Source organism: Scyliorhinus torazame, chromosome 7 (genome assembly GCF_047496885.1).
Source record: "Scyliorhinus torazame isolate Kashiwa2021f chromosome 7, sScyTor2.1, whole genome shotgun sequence".
NCBI classification, from domain to species: Eukaryota; Metazoa; Chordata; class Chondrichthyes; order Carcharhiniformes; family Scyliorhinidae; genus Scyliorhinus; species Scyliorhinus torazame.
The window spans coordinates 21,696,263-21,722,174 of NC_092713.1; the positions used below are offsets into that span (position 1 = coordinate 21,696,263).

Below are 25,912 nucleotides of genomic sequence, written 5' to 3' on the forward strand. Positions count from 1 at the left end.
TTGGTTTACTGAGCCTTTCCATACACTGTGTCATATTTTGTGGGATGGGGACTATCGTAACCTCTCCTGAGTTTTGTCTTTTTGTGCTTTTTTGTATTCCTAAGCAGCTACGCTTCCCACTGATTACTTCACCTCTTGGTTCCCTGACTTTCCCTTCCCCCCCTGACCTTCTCTCAGAACTGCAAAACGTTAGAGACGTTAATGGTTTCTTAGCGAGCACAGAGGGAGGGGAAGTGGCTGGAGCTGCCTTTTTGAATCACTGCAGTCCACGTGGTGTAGGTACACCCACCGTGCTGTTAGGGAGGGAGTTCCAGGATTTTGACCCAGCGACAGTGAAGGAACGGCGATATATTTCCAAGTCAGGATGGTGAGTGACTTGGAGGGGAACCCCCAGGTGGTGATGTTCCCAGGTATCTGCTGCTCTTGTGTCACAACACCCTGGGCTAGTACGTGGTAAATTCCAGCCCCACTTGACCCAGAGTTGCAACACAGGTGAAATTAGATTTTATTTTTAGATTCTGAAGTCCTTGGTTGAGCTCAATAAACTACAGTCACCAGGTTTCTAACTTTAAATCACAAGTAACCTTTTATTATGTGCAGCATTATACAACCTGTCCTCTAAGGCTCATATCGTGTGGAGATCCAACACTGTAACCAATCCACGGGCGCCTCCTCCGGACACCAAAGGACGAGAGTGACATTCATGCTGACACTAAGATCATCATGTACAACGCAGTCATCTATAAGGCTCAGAAACTTGGACTACGTACAGACACCACCACAAGGTCCTGGAGAGATACCATCAATGCTGTCGGAGATGGATTCTCCATATCAACTGGGAGGACAGGTGTACTAACATCAATGTCCTTGAAGGAGCAACACAGAGGTCATGGTCATCCAAAACCAACTCCGCTGGGCGGACCGTGTGTTTACGTTCTCAGAGTCCCAACTGCCAAAGTAACTCTTCTTTGCCCAACTCAAGGAAGGCATACAAACAAGAGGAGGACAAAGGAAGCAATTCAAAGACACCCTGAAGGCTTACCTCAAAAAATGCCACATAGACGTCAATGCCTGGAAGACCTTTTCTCAGTCGAGATCTACTTGGAGGAACCTCTGATTGAAAGGACACAATTCTTCGAGGACATACGACGGCAAGAGGAGGCCCGGAAAAGGAGCAGGAGAAAACAATACCAGTGATCTAGAATCAAGGGACCCATCAAACCTCCTGGATACACCTGCCAAGTGTGTGGTCGAAGATGCTACTCTAAGATCAGGCTCAACAGCCACGCAAGAACCCACACCACCCTTGACCAGAAACACAGAGTTTCCTAGGCAGACAATCATACTCGTTAGCGAGTGATCGCCGAAGAAAAATTATACTTAAATGGATAGAAACTGTAACTGACTATCTGCTACCCCTTTCTCAACACTCTCTTCCTTACTATCCCCACTCTCTACATTCACACACAGACAAACAACACAGAGGGGAAAGGGTGGTTGAAAAGTAAAGAACATATTAATAAAATAAAAAGGTTAAAGATCTTTGATGCACTGGAATGACTTCCAGTTAATGTCTTGCTGAAGTTCAGCCTTCGTTTTGGTACTTCTTCCTTCTCAGCTTGAGATGGTTTTCTCCGGCAAGGTTGTCTACCTTCTCTAAAGTCTCAGCTTCATTTCAAGTTCACAGCAAAGATGCGTCAGGTACTCTGGTTTTGGAACAATAGAGCAGTTCTTTCACTTGAGTAGCAAGAGAGAGAGAGAGAGAGTGTTCCTTCACCTTCCAAGGTATAAACACTTCTGGCCAGTTCTCTCAGAAAGCATCGCAAAGGAACAAAGTGCCGATTGTGGTCAGGCAGAACACTGTCTCCGGCCAACCCACCGGTTACACGCGATCGACTCGACTGCCTCCAAAACTGGTTCCTAAGGTTCACCTGGTGAGTCTGGCCTCTTCTCTCCAAAAACGAAACCTGGGAACACCATGTCCTGACAAGCAGGCTGCTTCAACCTGGAGTCTTCCGCTTAAAGACACATTCCGATTATGGGTCCATGGACTAAAAATAATAAAATAAAAGAAATGGGAACAAAGGCAATAAACAGGAAGGACTCTTACATTTGGGATAACCTTTTTCAGGCATGTGACATTTGTCTTGGGAGCAGCTGTTACATATAATCCCCACAGTGCAGAAGGAGGCATTTTGTCCCATCAGGTCTGTAGCGACCCTCCGAAAGAGCACCTCCACGTAGGCAAGGTTGTCGACCTTCTCTAAAGTCTCAGCATCATTTCAAGTTCACAGCAAAGATGCGTCAGGCACTCACTGGTTTTGGAACAATCGAGCAGTTCTTTCACTTGAGTAGCAAGAGAGAGAGAGAGAGCGTTCCCCTACCCTATCCCCATAATTTATCATGGTCAATCCACCTAACCTGCACATATTTTGGACTTTGGGAGGAAACCGGAGCACCCAGAGGAAACCCTCGCAGACATGGGGAGAACGTGCAAACTCCACACAGACAGTCACCCAAGGCTGGAATCGAAGCGGATCTCTGGCGCTGTGAGGCAGCAATGCTAACCGCTGTTCCCTGGGATCGGTCAACCCTCCAACCAGTCACTCCCTCGGGAGTCCCTGCCTCCACCTGGTTTTGGTGTGTGGTGCTCCCCAGAGGGTGACCCAGGATCCTGATGGCTAACATTACCCACCGAGGTGATAGTCTCTAGGACGGTGGATGGTGTTGGGGAAAGCAGCGCCGAGAAGTCAGTCTCTTCCCCGAAGGTTTGCTCTGGGGTGTTCTGAGGGTCTGGATGGCCTATCTTCATCGGATGGGGATCCTGGAAGACAAAGAACATGGGGTCCGCTCTTGGGTAGGACAAGGTTGTGGGAGATTAAAGACTCACTTGAGATACGACATCTGGATAAAGTTGCATTGTACTCTCACGTCTTCGGCAGATGCGAACCTCCATGTCAGCCACTGCTTGCTCCTCGACCTCCCCTGCAAGTTCCATGGCCCTTTCTTCAAAGGGAGCGTAGACCCATATATTGGGCATGCTCCTGAACATCTAATAACGCTCCCTTCGATTATGGCCCGCTTTATCCTTGGGGACACAGAAAGCACATTGTGAGACAACGGCAGACCAGTTTTAGGGGGGGGGGGGGGTTCTAGCTGTTAGCACAAGTGGGCAAGGCGCCTGGCCAAAGAGAGCAGGACATGTGTTGCGGGCTCCTGGAAGGTGAGTTCTGAGGGGCATGCTGGTAGATAGAGTGTTACTGGCATACAAGGATTGGAGGCAGATGTCAGGGGTCAGGGACGGGAGTGATGCCAGGGTCACACAGGCGGTTACTCACCGAAGCTGCTTGAAGGAGGTCATTCATCTTCTTCCTGCATCGCATGTTGTTCCCCTTGGTGAGGCTTGCCAGCACTCACTGCATCTGCCACATCATCCCAGGCTTGATTCATTACAGCTGGCTGGTGTCTCTGTCTCACCCTGGGGAGGAGGGTGTTCCTATTCACAATCTAGTAATAATAATCTTTATTGTCACAAGTCGGCTGACATTAACTGCAATGAGGTTACTGTGAAAAGCCCCTAGTCGCCACATTCCGGTGCCTGTTCGGGTACATAGAGGGAGAATTCAGAATGTCCAAATTGCCTTAAATAATGCGAATCAATGCAGTGACACAACAACCCTTAACTGCTATCTTTATTCCCATTCAAAACAACAAAACCATCTCAGGTCACAATCAGGACTCAGGAATTATTGCTGGAAAGAGATGTCTTGGACACTCCACTTTGAGAAAGAGAGATCTTTTGAGACTGCTTGAGAGAGAGACCTGACCCCCTGTCAGAATAATGCAGAATCTCTGGCTGTATTTCTTCAGAAACCTTCTGAGCTCACCTTCCGGTAAAAACTAACCCTGAAACCTCACTTTAGCTGGATTGCTTCCTCCCATTAATGACATCATCTTACTAAACCAAATGTCTCTAAGTAACCACTCGGCAGGGAACCCTCTTAATACAAATAAAAGTCCATTAGCCCAAACTTTTACAATGCTTTAATTGCACCTCTAGCTCCGAAAAGCCTAGGTGTATTTCAAACCAGGATTTTAAAAAACATGACTGCAGCAGTCACACACTAACCCAGGTTTTAACCCTTATTGCACTAGCTATATATAATAAAATATATCTGAAATTCCTACATTCATCACACCTGAACAGATGTGTTATATTTGCGGTTCTCCAATCCGCTGGCACCTTTCCAGGTCATGGGAAAGGAGGCCATTTGGCCCATCGAGTCTGCACCGGCCCTTGGAAAGAGGTGATTGAGAAAGCAGTGATTTTGTTTTCACTGTTTCTGTCTGGACTGCTCTTTAACTTCCAGGCAGGGGTTACTGATGGGGTGGGGGAGGGGGTTCTCTGGTGGGGAGGTCTTAAGCCCTCTTAAGCCCCACTTAAGCCCTTGCCTCCACCCTATCCCTGTAACCCAGTAATCCCAACTAACCTTTTGGACACTAGGGGGCCATTTAGCATAGCCAATCCACCTAACCTGCACGTCTTTGGACTGTGGGAGGAAACCGGAGCACCAGGAGGAAACCCACGCAGACACGGGGAGAACATGCAGACTCCGCACAGACAGTCACCCGGTAGGTATGGAATCAAACCCAGGTCCATTGCGCTGTGAGGCAGCAGTGCTAACCACTGTGCCCATACTATGTTTTCCCGCCGGAGCTGAATTGCTTTTGCTTCGCGCTGGCTCTGGGAGCAGCGCAAAGAAGCGATTCAGTGTCACTTGCCACACAATTTTAGCCATGGCGGGGATCGCAAGGGATTCTGTCGCGAAGTATGATATTGGGCCACCATTTTGAGCGGGCGACCTGATCGCGACATCCGGCGGCTGGGCCCCCTACCTCCACAGCAATAATCCTGCCCCCACCCCTGAGAGGGTGCCCCCCCCGCCGACAAGTTGGGGTATCCTCTGCCTTCCCCACCATGGGAATTGTTGGGTCACCCCCCACCCCCACAGAATGCATGCATGAGGGTGCCCCGACCCCCACTCACCAACCCCCAACCAGAGACCCCCATCAGAGACACCCACTGAAGACCCCAACCAGAGAGCCCCATCAGACCCCCCCCCCCCCCCCACCAGAGACCCCTCATCAGAGACCCCCACCAGAGATTGCCACTGGACCACCCACCGGAGACCCCATCAGCCCCCCCCCACTAGAGACCTCCATCAGAGCCCTCCACCAGAGACCCCTGTCAGAGGCCACCCGCCACCAGAGACCCCCTATAACAGGGAACCCCATTTATAGCAGAGAGCCCCCTCCCCCGCCCCATCAGTAACCCCTGCCTGGAAGTTAAAGAGCAGTCCAGACAGAAACAGTGAAAACAAAATCACTGCTTTCTCAATCACCTGTGCCTTATACCTGCTGCCTCAGACAGATATCTAGAAAGCAGCAGTTGTAACTTAATAGAAAGCCAAGTCCACTTAAACTCTCTCAGATGCTTTGATCTGCAAGGTTTCTATTTACTTCAAAGAGGAATAGATTCTAGTAGACTGTGACTGACAGCTTCCATCAGCCAGATGTCTGGAATGTTTATTTTCATTTCCCTTCATGCTTGAATAGATCTCAAGTAGCCTGCTGTGAAACTAAGACAATGTTTATAAACATCCTGCTATGATTGACAGCTCATGACAAGATCAAAAGCAGTTAAGTGCTTTCTGCTGTGAAAAAAGAAGTTGGGAGTCGGGCACCCTCCCATGGACTTTGAGGGCAGCTACCTTCAATACATACCTCCTTGGCCCATGGTGAGGTCCACCACATCAGGGCCACGCTGGCCAATACTTGTACCAATGCACGGTCGCGTGAACCCCAGCTCAGAGGGCCGGAGAGTCACTGAAGCGTGCCACAATCCAGTGTCCAGCCCGTTGGGCGGCGATCGCATTTCTTCCCGGGGTTCTGGATTCACCGTCGCATTGGGAACTCTGCTATTGGGCAGTGGGCAGCAGAGAATCCAGCCCTTAATATTCTTTAAACTAGGGAAAGAAGGCGGATGGGGGGGGGGGGGGGGGGGGGGGGGAGGAGGTCGTGCAGTGCGAGTGCGGGAATAGCTGTGTTTCCGTGCGCGCTGGTCCTACTCCTTTTAATTAGCATGCTCACACAGATCGTGCTTGACTAATCCAGGGGTGAGAACTCCATTTTATGCCCCTGGATGATTCCTGGCTAAACATTGGTGTCAAAATGGTGATAGTGACAAAAATCAGTGGCCAGAAGTGACTGGGGTGGAATCGTGTCTTCAACACGGCGATTTTGTGAGCCAACACGCTCTCGACCCGGCACCCTCAAAACATTACAGCTGATGACTATTAATATTATCACGGCCATTGACGAGAAACCCGGTCTGTTCGCACAAAATATCAGTGCTCAGACTCTAGGATTGCAGGATACCAGTGAAAGGCTTGACAAACTGGTACGGTTGAGAATACAACCTCCTCGGTCGGGGCCCGCTTACAATCCTCGGGAAAGCTTTTGCGTGGTTTGCCAGAATTCCTCGCCAAACTGGAAAACCGAGGCCGGGGGGAAGAATGTGCGGATTGTCGGCCTGCCAGACGGAGCTGAGGGTAAGCTCCCAGTTAAATTCTTTGAGAGCAGGCTACGGCGTCTTCTTCATTTAGAAATGAAAGATGGGCACATTACATTAGAAAGGGCGCATTGTATGCCGCCTCTGGGGCCTGGGGACAACCAAAGACCTTGGCCCATAATCATGTGGCTTTTTATAACTTCAAGGATCGCCAATGAGTATTGGGAGGCAGCTAGGCATGGAGGGGCCTTGCTCTATGAAGGTGCAAAGGTCTCTTTTTGTTAAGGTCTCTCAGTGGCGATACATCAGGAGCACACGGGGTTTGATGAAATTAGAAGAAGCCTGAAGGCCTTTGGAGTGCAATATGATCTACTGTATCCTGCTACACTGAGGGTGACGTCCAACAACTCTATAAAGATGTTCAACAATCCGCCTAAAGCCTTGGCTTTTGTGAATTCCATGGAAGGCAATAATTTGCAGTAACAGACTGCAGTTCACTGAATAATCCGGATTCTATCCCTCGTCATTATAATTCCTTCCTGATTCCGTGTTGGTATTTTCCATTCTGAAAGGGATGGTTTAGCAATTGAGCACGATGGTGCGTTTTTATCCTTAAGAGTGGCAGGGACTTCCATCTCTCTTTTATGAAAATTATTCCTCAGGGTACTCCCTCTACTTAAGGAAAGCGCTGTGCTGGTTGTCTGACACTAGGGCTGTGTCAGGAATATCTTTATTCCTTTCTTTTCATCCATACGTTCCCAACGGAGGGATATGTTTCATGGTCTCCTTCGCCCGCCTGCCGAGGTAGAGTGTGGATGGGGAATGGGATCAGTTGTTGTTTATGGTCCTGGATCTCTCTCGTGTGGAGAATGGGCTGAATACTGTTGTATTTATCTTGCCTCCTTCGGGTAGCTGTTGTGCAGCCTTTACAGATGTCCTGTGGAATAAAAGACTTGCATCCCTGCAAAATAAAAATGTTTTATGATCTCCTTTGCTCTCATTATGATGAATATGAGTAGTGCCTTTGCTGGGGGGTGGGTTTGTGGATTCAGTCTCAATAGGGAGGTTCAGAATGCGGAAAGGGCATTCTGTGCTCATCCTTTTCGTGGCATCATGTGTCTCCTCTCTGTTGAGGAGAAAGACTCCCTGGCGTAATTAATCTTTGTTAGTGTCACAAGCAGGCTTACATTAACACTGCAATGAAGTTACTGTGAAAATCCCCTAGTCACCACACTGTTCAGGTACTCTTTTAAAAACAAAAAATTTAGAGTACCCAATTCATCTTTTTCCAATTAAGGGGCAATTTAGCGTGGCCAACCCACCTACCCTGCACATCTTTTTGGGTTGTGAGGGCGAAACCCACGCAGACACGGGGAGAATGTGAAAACTCCACACGGACAGTGACCCAGAGCCGGGGATCGAATCTGGGACCTTGGCGCCGTGAGGCAACTGTGCTAACCGCTGTGCTCCCGGGCGGTATAGACCTATGGGACCTCACATTTGGTGATGATAACCCCCTTAGAGCTATTGGCTTCAGGTATTTTTATAGATTATTTTGGGGTTAAAGAATCGTGAATTGGTTCCTGTAAGGGTACAGACAAGTCTCATGTCTTAGAAAAAGACTTTATAATGTGTCACTGGCACTTCTGGTGGGCACCCCCTGACTGACGCGTTTTATGTAAGTCAGCATAGAAGCTTTTAAATACCCTATTAATATCCTGTCTCAATCATTCTATTCCCCTTGGAATCTAGCACAGAGAAAATAGCTCTAATGTCTACCTTCTTCCTAGAAAAGAAAGTCAAATACCTGACCGATTTATTTTCAATCTCATATAGCTTTTGTTTGATAAACTTTATATCCTCTCAACACATTGTGTCAGCAAGGAGTCCAGTGTCGTTCAGATTACGTTACTTTCATTCAGCATTGACTGACCGGGATTCCTACCAGACTCCCCTCCCAGCGCGAGAGGTGAGTGAGCCGGGAAATTGAAAACAGCGCGGGAGATTTAAAAAGCGCAGGAGCTGCGAGTCAGAGCGGAGATTTTAAAAGATCGCGGCCTAGTTTCGGGAGCCGTTCGGAGGAGGAGGAGCAGTCTCTGTCAGGGAGAGAACCTGAGAACATCTAAGTCACTCAGTAAGTGATTTTTACTCATTTTTACTTTTATACCTTTTTCAAATTGTGTGTGTCGGGGGGAAACTGAAGTGACATCACAGAAAAGCTGTGACCTGAGTGGCTGGTTGGGAATCTACACTAAATTAAAAAAATTAAGCATTGGTAACTAATTAAACATAATTACTTAATTATAATTTAGAGGGGTACTAAGCCAGAGATCGGCGAGTACTATATTTAGCTTTCGCATTTATATTAGAAATCTAGTGCTAGGAAACAGATAGTTAACAGTAACTTTAAAAAAATTTTAAAAAAATATTAAATTAAAAAAAACTTTTAATTTTAATTAATTGATGCAATGTCAGTTAGAGGGGTGCAGTGCTCTGACTGTGAGATGTGGCAGGTCCGGGAGGCTTCTAACGTCCCGGATGGCTTCATCTGCAGAAAGTGCACCCAACTGGAGCTCCTCACAGACCGCATGGTTCGGTTGGAGCAGCAATTAGATGCACTTAGGAGCATGCAGGTGGCGGAAAGCGTCATAGATCGCAGTTATATAAATGTGGTCACACCCAAGGTGCAGGCAGAGAAATGGGTGACCACCAGAAAGGGCAGGCAGTCAGTACAGGAATCCCCTGTGGTTGTCCCCCTCTCGAACAGGTATACCCCTTTGGATACTGTCGGGGGGGATAGCCTATCAGGGGAAAACAGCAGCAGCCAGAGCAGTGGCACCACGGCTGGCTCTGATGTTCAGAAGGGAGGGTCAAAGCGCAGAAGAGCAATAGTAATAGTGGACTCTATAGTCAGGGGCACAGATAGGCGCTTCTGTGGACGTGAAAGAGACTCCAGGATGGTATGTTGCCTCCCTGGTGCCAGGGTCCAGGATGTCTCCGAACGGGTAGAGGGCATCCTGAAGGGGGAGGGCAAACAGGCAGAAGTCGTTGTACATATTGGTACTAACGACATAGGCAGGAAGGGGCATGAGGTCCTGCAGCAGGAGTTCAGGGAGCTAGACAGAAAGTTAAAAGACAGGATCTCTAGGGTTGTAATCTCGGGATTACTCCCTGTGCCACGTGCCAGTGAGGCTAGAAATAGGAAGGTAGAGCAGCTAAACACGTGGCTAAACAGCTGGTGTAGGAGGGAGGGTTTCCGTTATCTGGACCACTGGGAGCTCTTCCAGGGCAGGTGTGACCTATATAAGAAGGACGGGTTGCATCTAAACTGGAGAGGCATAAATATCATGGCCACGAGGTTTGCTAGTGTCACACGGGAGGGTTTAAACTAGTATGGCAGGGGGGTGGGCACGGGAGCAATAGGTCAGAAGTTGAGAGCATTGAGGGAGAACTAGGGAATAGGGACAGTGGGGCTCTGAGGCTGAGCAGACAGGGAGAAGATGCTGAACACAGCGGGTCTGGTGGCCTGAAGTGCATATGTTTTAATGCAAGAAGTATTACGGGTAAGGCAGATGAACTTAGAGCTTGGATTAGTACTTGGAACTATGATGTTGTTGCCATTACAGAGACCTGGTTGAGGGAAGGGCAGGATTGGCAGCTAAACGTTCCAGGATTTAGATGTTCAGGCGGGATAGAGAGGGATGTAAAAGGGGAGGCGGAGTTGCGCTACTGGTTAGGGAGAATATCACAGCTGTACTGCGGGAGGACACCTCAGAGGGCAGTGAGGCTATATGGGTAGAGATCAGGAATAAGAAGGGCGCAGTCACAATGTTGGGGGTTTACTACAGGCCTCCCAACAGCCAGCGAGAGATAGAGGAGCAAATAGGTAGACAGATTTTGGAAAAGAGTAAAAACAACAGGGTTGTGGATGGGAGACTTCAACTTCCCCAATATTGACTGGGACTCACTTAGTGCCAGGGGCTTAGACGGGGCGGAGTTTGTAAGGAGCATCCAGGAGGGCTTCTTAAAACAATATGTAGACAGTCCAACTAGGGAAGGGGCGGTACTGGACCTGGTATTGGGGAATGAGCCCGGCCAGGTGGTAGATGTTTCAGTAGGGGAGCATTTCGGTAACAGTGACCACAATTCAGTAAGTTTTAAAGTACTGGTGGACAAGGATAAGAGTGGTCCTAGGATGAATGTGCTAAATTGGGGGAAGGCTAATTATAACAATATTAGGCGGGAACTGAAGAACATAGATTGGGGGCGGATGTTTGAGGGCAAATCAACATTGACATGTGTGAGGCTTTCAAGTGTCAGTTGAAAGGAATTCAGGACTGGCATGTTCCTGTGAGGAAGAAGGATAAATACGGCAATTTTCAGGAACCTTGGATAACGAGAGATATTGTAGGCCTCGTCAAAAAGAAAAAGGAGGCATTTGTCAGGGCTAAAAGGCTGGGAACAGATGAAGCCTGCGTGGAATATAAGGAAAGTAGGAAGGAACTTAAGCAAGGAGTCAGGAGGGCTAGAAGGGGTCACGAAAAGTCATTGGCAAATAGGGTTAAGGAAAATCCCAAGGCTTTTTACACGTACATAAAAAGCAAGAGGGTAGCCAGGGAAAGGGTTGGCCTACTGAAGGATAGGCAAGGGAATCTATGTGTGGAGCCAGAGGAAATGGGCAAGGTACTAAATGAATACTTTGCATCAGTATTCACCAAAGAGAAGAAATTGGTAGATATTGAGTCTGGAGAAGGGTGTGTAGATAGCCTGGGTCACATTGAGATCCAAAAAGACGAGGTGTTGGGTGTCTTAAAAAATATTAAGGTAGATAAGTCCCCAGGGCCTGATGGGATCTACCCCAGAATACTGAAGGAGGCTGGAGAGGAAATTGCTGAGGCCTTGACAGAAATCTTTGGATCCTCACTGTCTTCAGGGGATGTCCCGGAGGACTGGAGAATAGCCAATGTTGTTCCTCTGTTTAAGAAGGGTAGCAAGGATAATCCAGGGAACTACAGGCCGGTGAGCCTTACTTCAGTGGTAGGGAAATTACTGGAGAGAATTCTTCGAGACAGGATCTACTGCCATTTGGAAGCAAATGGACGTATTAGTGAGAGGCAGCATGGTTTTGTGAAGGGGAGGTCGTGTCTCACTAACTTGATAGAGTTTTTCGAGGAGGTCACTAAGATGATTCATGCAGGTAGGGCAGTGGATGTTGTCTATATGGACTTTAGTAAGGCCTTTGACAAGGTCCCTCATGGTAGACTAGTACAAAAGATGAAGTCACACAGGATCAGGGGTGAGCTGGCAAGGTGGATACAGAACTGGCTAGGTCATAGAAGGCAGAGAGTAGCAATGGAAGGATGCTTTTCTAATTGGAGGGCTGTGACCAGTGGTGTTCCACAGGGATCAGTGCTGGGACCTTTGCTCTTTGTAGTATATATAAATGATTTGGAGGAAAATGGAACTGGTCTGATTAGTAAGTTTGCAGACGACACAAAGGTTGGTGGAATTGCGGATAGCGATGAGGACTGTCAGAGGATACAGCAGGATTTAGATTGTTTGGAGATTTGGGCGGAGAGATGGCAGATGGAGTTTAATCCGGACAAATGTGAGGTAATGCATTTTGGAAGGTCTAATGCAGGTAGGGAATATACAGTGAATGGTAGAACCCTCAAGAGTATTGAAAGTCAAAGAGATCGAGGAGAACAGGTCCACAGGTCATTGAAAGGGGCTGCAAGGGACGTGGGTGGTGTTGGTAAACGTATACGCCCCGAACTGGGATGATGCAGGATTCATGAAGCGCATGTTGGGGCGCATTCCGGACCTGGAGAAAGGAGGCCTGATAATGGGAGGGGACTTCAATACAGTGTTGGATCCAGCACTGGACCGCTCCAAATCAAGGACTGGAAAGAGGCCGGCGGCAGCCAAGGTACTTAGGGGGTTTATGGATCAGATGGGGGGAGTGGACCCATGGCGGTTTGCAAGGCCGCAGGCCAGGGAATTTTCTTTCTTCTCCCATGTACACAAAGCCTACTCCCGGATAGATTTCTTTGTTCTGGGTAGGGCGCTCATCCCGAGGGTGGAGGGGATGGAGTATTCGGCTATAGCCGTTTCGGACCATGCCCCACACTGGGTGGAACTGGAGCTGGGAGAGGAGAGGGACCAACGCCCATTGTGGCGGCTGGATGTGGGTCTGTTGGCGGACGAGGTGGTGTGTGGGAAGGTGAGGGGGCGTATCGAAAGGTACTTGGAGGCCAACGACAATGGGGAGGTGCGGGTGGGGGTGGTATGGGAGGCGTTGAAGGCGGTGATCAGGGGAGAGCTAATTTCCATTAGGGCTCATAGGGAGAAGACAGAGGGTATGGAAAGGGAGAGGTTAGTGGGGGAGATTTTGAGAGTGGACAGGAGATACGCAGAGGCCCCGGAGGAAAGATTACTTGGGGAAAGACGACGGCTCCAGACGGAGTTTGACCTGTTGACCACAGGGAAGGCGGAGGCACAGTGGAGGAAAGCGCAGGGGGCGACCTACGAGTATGGGGAAAAGGCTAGTCGGATGCTGGCACACCAGCTCCATAAGAGAATGGCAGCGAGGGAAATAGGGGGAGTCAAAGATGGAAGGGGAGCCACGGTTCGGAGTGCGATGAAAATAAACGAGGTATTCAAGGCCTTTTATGAAGAGCTGTACAGATCCCAGCCCCCAGCGGGGGAAGAGGGGATGAGACGATTCCTCGATTAGCTGAGATTCCCGAGGGTGGAGGAGCAAGAGATGGCTGGTTTGGGGGCACCAATTTGGTTGGAGGAGCTGAGCAAGGGTTTGGGGAGCATGCAGGCGGGGAAGGCCCCGGGACCGGACGGATTCCCGGTGGAGTTCTACAGGAAGTACGCAGACCTGTTGGCCCCGCTACTGGTGAGGACCTTTAATGAGGCAAGAGAGGAGGGGACCCTGCCCCCGACAATGTCGGAAGCGACAATTTCTTTGATCCTAAAGCGGGACAAGGACCCACTGCAATGTGGATCGTACAGGCCGATCTCGCTCCTCAATGTGGATGCAAAGTTGCTGGCAAAAGTGCTGGCCACGAGGATCGAGGACTGTGTCCCGGGGGTAATCCACGAGGACCACACGGGATTTGTAAAGGGCAGGCAACTAAACACCAATGTATGGCGGCTCTTAAACGTGATAATGATGCCATCGGAGGAGGGAGAGGCGGAGATAGTGGCAGCTATGGACGCAGAGAAGGCCTTTGACCGAGTAGAGTGGGAGTACCTCTGGGAGGTGCTGCGTAGGTATGGGTTCGGGGTAGGGTTTATCAATTGGGTTAAGCTCCTTTACAGAGCCCCGATGGCGAGTGTAGTGACGACCGGCGGAGGTCGGAGTACTTTCGACTGTACCGAGGGACGAGGCAGGGGTGCCCCCTGTCCCCCCTGTTGTTCGCATTGGCGATCGAACCATTGGCCATGTCATTGAGGGAGTCTAATAAATGGAGGGGGTGGTCCGAGGGGGAGAAGAGCATTGGGTGTCGCTATATGCAGATGACCTGTTGCTGTACGTGGCGGATCCAATGGAGGGGATGGTGGAGGTCATGCAGACTCTAAGGGAGTTTGGGGAGTTTTCGGGCTATAAGCTCAATGTAGGGAAGAGTGAGCTCTTTGTATTACAGGCGGGGGAACAAGAAAGAGGGATAGGGGACCTACCGCTGAGGAGGGCGGAGGGGAGCTTTCGGTATCTGGGGATCCAGATAGCCAGGAGTTGGGGGACCCTACATAAACTGAATCTGACGAGGTTGGTGGAGCAAATGGAGGAGGATTTCAAAAGATGGGACATGTTACCGCTCTCGCTGGCGGGTAGAGTGCAGTCGGTCAAAATGGTGGTCCCTCCGAGGTTTCTGTTTGTGTTTCAGTGCCTTCCCATCGTGATCACTAAGGCCTTTTTTAAGAGAGTAGGCAGGAGTATTATGGGGTTTGTGTGGGCGAATAAGACCCCGAGAGTAAGGAGAGGATTCTTGGAACGCAGTAGGGACCGAGGAGGGTTGGCGCTGCCAAACCTGGGGAGCTACTACTGGGCAGCAAATGTGGCAATGATCCGCAAGTGGGTTATGGAGCGAGAGGGGGCGGCATGGAAGAGGATGGAGATGGCGTCCTGTAAAGGAACGAGCCTGGGGGCGTTGGTGACGGCACCGCTGCCGCTCTCGCCGACAAAGTGTACCACGAGCCCGGTGGTGGCGGCAACGCTAAGGATCTGGGGCCAGTGGAGACGGCACCGGGGTGCAATGGGAGCATCGGTGTGGTCCCCGATCAGGGGTAACCACCGGTTTGTCCCGGGGAAGATGGACGGGGGGTTCCAGAGCTGGCATCAGGCGGGGATTGGAAGAATGGGGGACCTGTTCATCGACGGGACGTTTGCGAGCCTAGGGGCACTGGGGGAGAAGATTGAGTTACCCCCGGGAAATGCCTTTAGATATATGCAGGTGAGGGCTTTTGTGAGGCGACAGGTGAGGAAATTCCCGTTGCTCCCGGCACAAGAAGTTCAAGATAGGGTGATCTCGGGTGTATGGGTCGGGGAGGGCAAGGTGTTGAAAATACACCAGGAGTTGAAAGAAGAGGGGGGAAGCGCTGGTATAAGAGTTGAAGGGTAAATGGGAGCAGGAGCTGGTGGAGGAGATCGAGGAAGGTCTGTGGGCTGATGCCCTAGGTCGGGTTAATTCCTCCTCCTTGTGTGCCAGGCTCAGCCTGATACAATTTAAGGTGATCCATAGAGCGCACTTGACGGGGGTGAAGTTGAGTAGGTTCTTTGGGGTAGAGGACAGATGTGGAAGGTGCTCAGGGAGCCCAGCGAACTATGTCCATATGTTTTGGTCATGCCCGGCACTGGAGGGGTTCTGGAGAGGAGTGGCAGGAGCAATATCTCAGGTGGTGAAAGTCCGGGTCAAGCCAAGCTGGGGGCTAGCAATATTTGGTGTAGTGGACGAACCGGGCGTGCAGGAGGCGAAAGAGGCCGGCATTCTGGCCTTTGCGTCCCTAGTAGCCCGGCGAAGGATCTTGCTAATGTGGAAGGAGGCGAAGCCCCCCAGCCTGGAGGCTTGGATAAATGATATGGCTGGGTTCATAAAGTTGGAGAGGATTAAGTTTGCCTTGAGAGGGTCTGCGCAGGGGCTCTACAGGCGGTGGCAGCCGTTCCTAGACTATCTCGCGGAGCGTTAGAGGAAGGTCGGTCAGCAGCAGCAGCATCCTTGGGGGGGGGGGGGACGTCCTGGGAGGGGGAAAGGGGGGGAGGAAAGTGGGGACTGCCTGGGAGGGTGGATGAGCAAGAGATAACATGAAGGGTTGGGGAAACTGGCACGTACGGGTGAGGGCCAGTGTACAAAGCTGTGTAAATATATCATTTTGCCATGTATACATCTTGCTCTGCGCGATTTCTCGTTTTTTTTTTGTTACGGGGGGGGGGGGGGGGTTATTGTTTGTAAGGGAGAAAAATTGTGTTAAAAATCTTTAATAAATATATATTTTTTTAAAACGTTTGATTATTGCCCCAGCGTGATCTTCGCCATCAGGTTGCCATGGAAACAGGAGATCCTATTGAGCTGCTCAGGCAGGCAGCCAATTTTCTCCAGCAACTTAAATGGACCGTCTCTGCTCACAGGGACCAGTGACCCGTCGAGATTGATGCCAATGACCAGCTTGGCCGTATTCATCAGACCCGATACTAACCATATACCCAATCGCCCTCGGTATGGTGAACTGGCCATCGGGTTACAAGCTCCCGGGTGCCCATTCCTCCGCTACAAGGACACCTGCAAACCAAGACACGAGGACGGTGGGCATTGACATTGGCGTTTATTCTGATGATGGGGGATTCATTACTTCGGGGAACAAGCCGGCAATTTTTCTGTCGCAGAAAGATTTTCCAGCATTTTCTTTTGGCAATTTTTATGTCACAGGCATGACTCCAGGATGGTGTGTTGCTTCCCTGGGGGCAGGATCAAGGATGTCACTGAACGTCAGCAAGGCATCCTAAAGGGGGTGGGTGAAACGTCTAAGGTTGTGGTACGTGTTGGTACCAACGATAAATGGGTAAAATGAAGGATGAGGTCCTGCATCAAGAATTTAGGGAGTTAGGCAGTAGATTAAAAAACAGGAGCTGCAAGGTTGTAATCTCTGGATTACACCCGGTGCTGTGTGCCAGCAACAAATAGGAGGAAAGGCCAGACGAATGTGTGGCTCAACAGTTGGTGCAGGTAGGAAGGTTTTTGATACCTGGATCACTGAGAACCTTCTGGGGAAAGTGGGACCTGTACTAGTGGGACGGTCTGTACCCAAAACAGAGTGGGACCAACATCTTTGCAGGTGGGTTTGCTAGTGCTGTTGGGAGGAGTTTGGCAGGGGGAGGGGACACAGCATAATATAATAAAGGCGGGCGGCACGGTGGCGCAGTGGTAGCACTGCAGTCTCACGGCGCCGAGGTCCCAGGTTCGATCCCGGCTCTGGGTCACTGTCCGTGTGGAGTTTGCACATTCTCCCCGTGTTTGCGTGGGTTTCGCCCCCACAACCCAAAGATGTGCAAGGTAGGTGGATTGAACATGCTAATTTGCCCCTTAATTGGAAAAAATGAATTGGGTACTCTAAATTAAAAAATAAATAATATAGGAACCAAGACAGAGGGAATTCAGCCATACTGTATTCCAATGGAGCAAGGTGTGACCGGATGGCCTCTACTTAATTGCTAGGTGTATTATAGATGAGATTAGAGTAAGGATTGACACGTGGAATTGTGATATTGTTGTCAACACAGAGACTTGGTTAAGGGAGGGGCAGGACTGGCAACTCAACATTCCAGGGTACTGGACCTTCATGTGATACAGGGAAGTGTGTAAAAGAGGAGGTGGTATTGCATTATTAATTAAGGAGTCAGTTACTGCAGTGAGGTGGGACGATATCTTGGCAGGGTCTTCAAATGAAGCTTTGTGGATAGATCTTTGGAATAAAAAGGTGGCAGTCACATTGGTAGGAACACTCCCCAAAACTACCCGCCAGTGGGCATCGAGGAGGAGATGTGGGCGGGATTCTCCGAAATGGAGGCAGAGTGTTCGCGCCGTCGTGAACGCCGTCGAGGTTCACGGTGGCGCGAAACGGCCCCTATCCCGACCGATTCAGTGCCCGATAATGGGCTAGGAGCGGCGCCGCGTCATTTACGGGCGCCAGGTCTTGGCGCCGCGTAAAGGCGGCGCCGCATACATGACGGACTGGCGTCACCCGCGCATGCGTGGGTTGGCCGGCGCCAACCCGCGCATGCGTGGTTGACGTCCTCTCCGAGTCCGCCCCGCAAGAAGATGTCTGACGGATCTTGCGGGGCTGCGGAAGAAAGGAGGTCCTCCTTCAGAGAGGCCGGCCCAATGATCGGTGGGCACCGATCGTGGGCCAGACCCCATTTGAGGCCCCCCCCCCCCCCCCCCCCCCCCCGGTGCAGGATCCCCCTTTGCCCTCCCGCAGGCCGCCCCCCCCAGCGTTCCTGCGCTGTTCCCACCGGCAGCGACCAGGTGTGGACGGCGGCGGGGGGAACCCGCCGTTTTGGGCAGGCCGCTCGGCCCATCCGGTACTGGTGAATCGCCATTTTGGCTGTCTTGGGCGATTCACTGTACTGCGTGGCGCGAAACGCGATTGTGCCAGTGAATCGCGGGAGGGCGTCGGACCGGCGTCGCGGGAAGATTTGGCGACCCATGCGATTCTCCCAACCGGCACGGGAGCGGAGAATCGCGCCCTTGTAGACAATTCACTGAGGTGTGTAAAAATAATAATAGGATAAGTATATTAGGAGATTTCAACTTCCCCGACTTTAATTGGGATAGCCATTGTGTAAAGAGGTTCAGAGGGGGCGGGTTTCTTGAAATGTATTCAGGAGAGCTTTTTATGTCAATCTGTAGAAGGTCCAACAAAGGAAGGCGCAGTTTTGGATCTGGTTCTGGGGAACAAAGCCGGACAGAGGGTCAGTGGTTAGGAGGGGATCTGAGGAAATAATTTTTCACCCAGAGGGAGTTGGAAGTATGGAATGCGCTATCTGAAACGGTGGTCCCTCGAACATTTAAGAAACATACTAGGGGGAAGCATGCTGGAATGGATTGGCCATTTTAACCAAGTTAAAATATTCGGGCCCTGATCAATCTTCCAATTTCTGTCGTGATCGGTCCTGCTAAAGGTCAGCAAGGTTTACTGGATGCCATCTAGGTCTTGCTGCGTGCAGACATGGGTGGGCAGAGGGTCCTCATTATCAGAGCAGTTGCAAATGGATCTGAAATCTCTCAGAGTTTTTACAAATAAATTTCGAGTACCCAATTCATTTTTTCCAATTAAGGGGCAATTTAGCGTGACCAATGCACCTACCCTGCACATCTTTGGGTTGTGGGGGCGAAACCCACACAAACACGGGGTGAATGTGCAAACTCCACACGGACAGTGGAAATCTCTCAAAGATGATCACACCGAACAACGTATTTTGAAGCGCGCTGACTGTTAACATAGGCAAAACGATTCTCGTTTGGTAGTTGTACACAAGACACAGAAAGCTTGCAGGCAGAGCAAGCAATTAGCAAATGGTATGTTAATTGCTAGGGATTGGAGAATAAGAGTCGAGATGTCTCGGTGCAATTTTATAGAGCCTCGGTGTGATCACAGCTGGACTATTGTGTATCGTTTTAGACTCTTTACCTATGGAATCTTGCATTTAACATGGAGAAAGGACCGGAACAAAGGTTCACTCAGCTGATTTCTGGGATGAGAGGATTTTTCCTCTGAGGCGACTTTGGGTCACATTGGTGGTAGCCACCGGTCTCGTAAGACAATGGTTTACACCGTGGTGGTCATAAGCGTCGCCTTGTGTGACTCAATGTCAAAGCCCACCCTCCTCGTGTCTTGGTTTGCAGGTGTCCTTGTAGCGGAGGAATGGGCACCCGGGAGCTTGTGACCCGATGGCCAGTTCACTGTACCGAGGGTGATTGGGTATATGGCTAGTATCGGGTGTGATGAATATGGCCAAGCTGGTCATTGGCATCAATCTCAACTCGTCACTGGGCCATGTGAGTGGAGACGGTCCATTTAAGCTGCTGGAGAAAATTGGCTGCCTGCCTGAGCAGCTCAATAGGATCTCCTGTTTCCATGGCCACCTGATGGTGAAGCTCACGCCGGGGCAATAATCAAACGTTTTGAGACCTCCGGTGGGGCCAGGCTCAAAAATATTGCCTCATGAAAGCTTTGTTATAAATAACTGGTGGACGCAGTAAAGAGGTTTGATTGTTAATGGTGTCCTCCAGCCTGTGGAGCGGAACCGGTGCGACGGTATCTGGCGGGCAGCCGGAACCTTTGTTTTGGGGGCCGGTGGCGGCCGGACGCCGGTCCCACATCCGGCAAAGATGGCGGCGCCCAGAGCCGGTTTTGGGCCGCCGCTCGCTTTCTGGAGCCTGGGGATCGTTTTGAGTCTTCTCGCCGGCCGCGGCGCGTCCGGGGCTGAAGGAGTGCAGGTGAGGAGGCGCCGCGGGGTTTGGCCCTGGCGGAGGGGCGGGCGGACGGACAGTGAGAATGCCTGGGCATGGAGGTGAGGCAGGCTCCCGAGCTCCGGTTGCTCTCAGCCTGGCCCAGCGCGGGGCTGGGCTATCACTCAGCTTTGGGGTGGAGAGAATGTTGATCACCCCTCGCGGTGATCGGGGAGTGGACAGATGGCGGCGATGCACCATGTAGTCGAATAGCCCCCCCCCCCCCGCAGCTTCTGCTTTGCCCGTGTCAGTGACAACCCAGGGAACAGCCGTATTCCGTCAACACCTCTGACTTTGATTAACAATATGATGGTGACCAGATGGTCAGTTTGTTGATTGAGGGGCCAACATCAGCCAGGTCACCTGGAGGACTCACCTGCTGTTCTTCGAAATTGTGCCATGGAATCTTTTGCATCCATCCGAGCAGATGGGGCCTCGGTTTTAACATCTCATCCGGAAGACATTGCAGTTGCCCCTTCAGTCACGCACTGCTGGGTCAACCTTGCTTTTTGTGCTCAAACCCTGTGCGGGGACTCGAACCTAGAACCTTGTGATTTGGGGGGAGGGGTGGGGGGTGCTGCTAACAACTGAGCCATAGCTGACAGACATGGAGAGCGGTGAGAGTGCCTAGTAGGAGGAATAGGCAGAGTTGGATTAATTTCACCAGATGTGACCTTGGGGCTGATGAGGTTAGTTGCCTCAAAGCAAGGTGTGGCAAGTCTGTGTGATGAGCTAGGCACAGGTTTTATTAATAATAATCTTTATTAGTGTCACAAGTAGGCTTTTATTCACACTGCAATGAAGTTACTGCGAAAATACCCCAGTCGCCACCCTTCGCCTGTTCCACGCAGACACGGGGAGAATGTGCAGACTCTGCACCGAGAGTGACCCAAACTGGGAATCAAACCTAGGGATCTGGGGCTGTGAAGAAACAGTGGTAACCACTGTGCTACCATGCTACTCTCTACCAGGAGTGAGCAGAATATTTAAATTTAAAACGGAGTTGAGGGGAAACTACTTCTCCCAAAGAGTTGTGAATCTGTGGAATTCACTACCCCAGAGTGTGGCGGACAGTGAGTAAATTTAAGGAGGTGTGAGACAGATTTTTAATTGGTAATGGATTGAAGGGTTATGGAGAGTGGGCAGGGTGGTGGAGTTAAGGTCAGAATGAAATCATCCATGATCGAATGGCGGAGCAGGGTCTATGAGTCAAATGGTCTAATTCTGCTCCTATATCTTATGAACTTATAGAATGCAGTTCAGTGCAACAAGTAGGAAGTGGAGCTCAGAAATCTTTATCCTGTCATCCATGCCTTGTTAATGTGCGTGAAAGATGAAAAATTCTTAAAGGGCATGACAGCCATGGCTGGAGAGTGTAGAACTAGGAGCATAATCTCAGAATAAGGATCCAACCATTTTGGATTTGGATATTATTTATTGTCACGTGTACCGAGCTACAGTGAAAAGCATTTTTCTGCGAGCAGCTCAACAGATCATTAAGTACATGAAAAGAAAAGGAAATAAAAGAAAATAATTAATAGGGCAACACAAGGTACATAATGTAACTACATAAACACCGGCATCGGGTGAAGCAAACAGGGGTGTAGTGTTAATGAGGTCAGTCCATAAGAGAGTCGTTTAGGAGTCTGGTAACGGTGGAAAGAAACTGTTTTTGAGTCTGTTCGTTCGTTGTCTCAACTTTTGTATCTCCTGCCTGATGGAAGAAGTTGGAAGAGTGAGTAAGCAGGGCGGGAGGGGTCTTTGATCATACTGCCCGCTTTCCCCAGATGTGTAGATGGAGTCAATGGATGGGAGGCGGGTTTGTGTGATGGACTGGGCTGTGTTCACGACTCTCTGAAGTTTCTTGCGGTCTTGGGCCGAGCAGTTGCCATACCAGGCTGTAATGCAGCCAGATAGGATGCTTTCTACGGTGCATCTGTCAAAGTTGGTAAGAGTTAATGTGGACATGCCGAATTTCCTTAGGACCAAGATGAGAAATTGTGGACCTTTGGAAACTTCTATCCCAGAAAGCTGTGGATGCTCAGTTGTTGAGTGTGTTCAATGCAGGAATTGGGTGCTAATGGAAACAGTGCAGGAAAGTAGAGAGGCATGATTGAACGAGCAGGCCCAGACTTCCGGTGGCGGCTATGAAGGAGGACTTCCAGTGGCAGCTATGAAGGAGTAAGTCGCACATTTGGTGGCTCCCGCTCTAGTCGGACTTTTGTACCTTTCCCCCGTTTTTCTATTGGACTTGAATTGTAAAACGGATGTTAGTGGCAATTGTTTACTGAATTCCCACTTCGGTGCAGGGAGAGAAGGACGAGAAGTGTTCGTAAGGGCAGAAACAAAAAGATAGAGAAGGCTTGGGCTGTAGCTGCAACAGAAGACAGCATGGCGGAGGTTTGGACTTCTGGCTTGTCGACCCAGCAGTCTATGGAGCAGTTGATGCAAGTCATTCAGGAAGGCTTTGCTAAGCAGAAACGTGACTGTTTGGACCTGATAAAAGAGTCGATTGAGCGGTTGGAGCATAGATTGGACGCCCAGGATCGGGCGATCCATAGGGTGGAGAATACGCTGGCTGAGTAGGAGGAACATCAGACTGCGGTGGAGCTGAAGGTGGGGATGCTGAGGGACCAGCAGAAGAAGCTCCTGGAGAAGGTGGAAGACCTAGAAAATAGGTCTCGCCGGCAGAACCGGAGGGGTCTGAAGGAATGGACGCTGGGGCATACATCGCAGAAATGTTTGTGAAGCTGCTGGGGGATGGGGCATTCTCCTGGCCCTTGGAGGTGGATAGGGCTCACCGAGCACTCGCGAGGAAGCCGCCCCGAGGGCAATGATAGAACATGGAACATTACAGCGCAATACAGGCCCTTCGGCCCTCAATGTTGCGCCGACCTGTGAAACCACTCTAATAAAGCCCATCTACACTATTCCCTTATCGTCCATATGTCTATCCAATGACCATTTGAATGCCCTTCATGTTGGTGAGTCCACTACTGTTGCAGGCAGGGCATTCCACGCCCTTACTACTCTCTGAGTAAAGAATCTACCTCTGACATCTGTCTTATATCTATCTCCCCTCAATTTAAAGCTATGTCCCCTCATGCTAGACATCACCATCCGAGGAAAAAGGCTCTCACTGTCCACCCTATCCAATGCTCTGATCATCTTGTATGATGGTGAGATTTCACAGGTTCTCAGATAAGGAGCGCATTCTACAGTGGACCAAGCAGACACGGAGCTGTAAATGGGACAATAGCACCCTGCGGGTTTACCAGAACCTGGGTGTGGAGGTGGCCAGGAGGAGAGCAGGCTTCAAACAGATCAGGTCGATCCTTTTTAAGAAAAAGGTGAAGTTTGGACTATTATACCCAGCCTGGGTCACGCATGAGGATCAGCACTTCTACTTCGAGTCGCCTGAGGACGCGTTGGACTTTGCGAAAAAGGAAGGGCTGGTGATGGATTGAGAACTTTTGAACTTGGCTGCAATGCTCATTGTTTGTGTTTTTTCTTTTTGTTTCACTGTTTTTGTAAAATGTTTCTCGTTTTGTGTTTCATGGAAGATGTTTGTGATACCGTTTGCATTGATTTGGAACCAGCGGTAGAGCTGAGTGAGTTAAGGTTTTAATTTGCACTGTTTGGGGATGGAGGGGTGCTTGTTTTGATCTTGGTGTTTTTCTGTTGTGCAATTGTGTGGGAATTGTTTGATGTTGGAGTTTGTTTGTATGTGCGGGGGTGGGGAGGGAACAATAGGTGGGAGACTATCTGGCTCCGGGGATGGGGGCCACCAAGTTAGCTGGGCGAGCTAGCTCTCAGAAGCGCAGTGGGAGGTGTGCATATGTTTGGTTTAGTAAAGGGTGGTTGGGTTACAGGGTGTTGTTACTGGGGGGGGGGTGGGGGTGAATGTTCTGCTGACGAGGGAGGCTCAGAGAGGAGGTTGGGGGCGGGGGCTGTCTGGGGATGGACTGGTGGAGGTGCGGAGCATGGGCTGGAGGTGGGCCTAAAAAAGGGGACGGCTGATCGGCGGATGGGGGGGGGGTGCAATGAGCCCCCCAAACCAGGCTGGTCACCTGGAATGTTCAAGGGTTAAATGGGCCGGTTAAAAGGGCACGTGTGTTCGCGCATCTTAGGGGATTGAAGGCGGACGTGGTAATGTTGCAGGAGACTCCCCTTAGAGTTACGGACCAGGTAAGACCTGAGGAAAGGCTGATTCAGTCAGGTTTTTCACTCGGGACTAGATTTGAAGACTCGAGGGATCGCAATCCTGATCAATAAGTGGGTGGTATTTGAGGCGGGTAGAATAGTCTCGGATGTGGGAGGTCGGTACATTATGGCCAGAGGGAAACTGGAGGGGGTGCAGGTGGTATTAGCAAATGTGTATGCGCCAGATTGGGATGATGTGGAGTTTATAAAGAGGATGCTGGGGAAGATACCGGACCTGGACTCGCACAGGTTGGTCATGGGAGGGGACTTTAACACAGTTATAGATCCTGGCTTGGACCAGTCAAGCTCGAAAACGGGTAGGGTGCCAGCAATGGCAAAGGAACTAGGAGGGTTGATGGAGCTGATGGGGGGGGGGGGTGGATCCATGGCGATTTGGGCAGCCGAGGGTGAAGGAGTTCTTCTACTCACACGTGCAAAAAGTGTATTCCCGGATTGATTTTTTTAATTTTGAGCAGGGCCTTGCTGGCTGGGGTGGTGGACACGGGGTACTGGGCGATCGCAATCTCTGACCATGCCCCGCACTGGGTTGACCTGCGGGTTAGTAAAGACAGTAACCAGCACCAGCACTGGAGGTTGGATGTGGGACTTTTGGCGGATGAAGGGGTGTGCGAGCGGCTGAGGAAATGTATTCAGAACTACCTGCAGGTCAACGACACGGGGGAAATTTCAGCAGCGGTGGTCTGGGATGCACTGAAGGCGGTGGTCACTCGATCCGGGTCCATGGGTGGAAGGTGGACAGGGTGGAGATGGACCGACTGGTAAAGGAGTTACTCCACATTGATAGGAGGTATGCGGAGACCCCGGAGGCAGTGCTTTTAAGGGAACGGCGGAGGTTACAGGTGGAGTTCAGCTTGCTGACCGCAGAGAGGGCGGTGGAGCAGTTGTAAAAGGCGAGGGGGACGATCTATGAACATGGAGAGAAGGCCAGCCGAATGCTTGCACAGCAGCTTAGGAAGAGGGAGGCAGCTAGGGAGATTGGGAATGTAAAGGACGGAGATGGGAACCTGGTTGGTGATTCAGTGGGGGTGAATAAGGCGTTTAGGGATTTCTACAGCAGGCTGTACAGGTCGGAACCCCCTACGGGGCCGGAGGGGATGAGGCGCTTCTTGGAGGAGCTGAATTTCCCAAAGGGAGTGGGTAGAAGGGCTGGGGGCCTCAATCGGGCTGGAGGAGACAGTGGAGGGCTTGAAGGCCAAGCAGGCGGGTAAGGCCCCGGGACCTGACGGGTACCCAGCGGAGCTTTATAAAAAGTTCTCTGGGATATTGGGGCCGGTGTTGATGAGGATGTTCAATGAGGCAAGGGAAAGAGAGATGTTGCCCCCGACGATGTCACAGGCAACGATTTCGCTGATTCTTAAGCGGGACAAGAACCCGGAGCTGTGTGGATCCTACAGGCCAATCTCCCTGTTGAATGCAGATGCCAAGTTGCTGGCCAAAATCTTGTCCTCCAGGATCGAGGATTGGGGAGGACCAGACGGGGTTTGTTAAGGGCAGGCAGTTGGTGGCCAATGAATGAAGGCTGTTAAATGTGATCATGATGCCCCTGGAAGGTAGGGAGGTGGAGGTAGTGATTCGGGCGTGGCTTTATTGACTGGGTCAG

General features: G+C 50.6%; 1 protein-coding gene across 2 annotated transcripts in view; it reads left to right on the top strand.

The window, feature by feature from the left end:
* Positions 1-19,915: 19,915 nt before the first annotated feature.
* Positions 19,916-25,912, top strand: part of pigk (phosphatidylinositol glycan anchor biosynthesis, class K) — a 229,411-nt gene continuing 223,414 nt past the window's right edge. For both annotated transcript variants that reach the window (XM_072510417.1, XM_072510416.1), the window contains exon 1: positions 19,916-20,076. In XM_072510417.1, the coding sequence (XP_072366518.1) occupies positions 19,969-20,076 (108 nt within the window). In that variant the 5' untranslated portion in view covers positions 19,916-19,968. The remainder of the gene's footprint in view (positions 20,077-25,912) is intronic.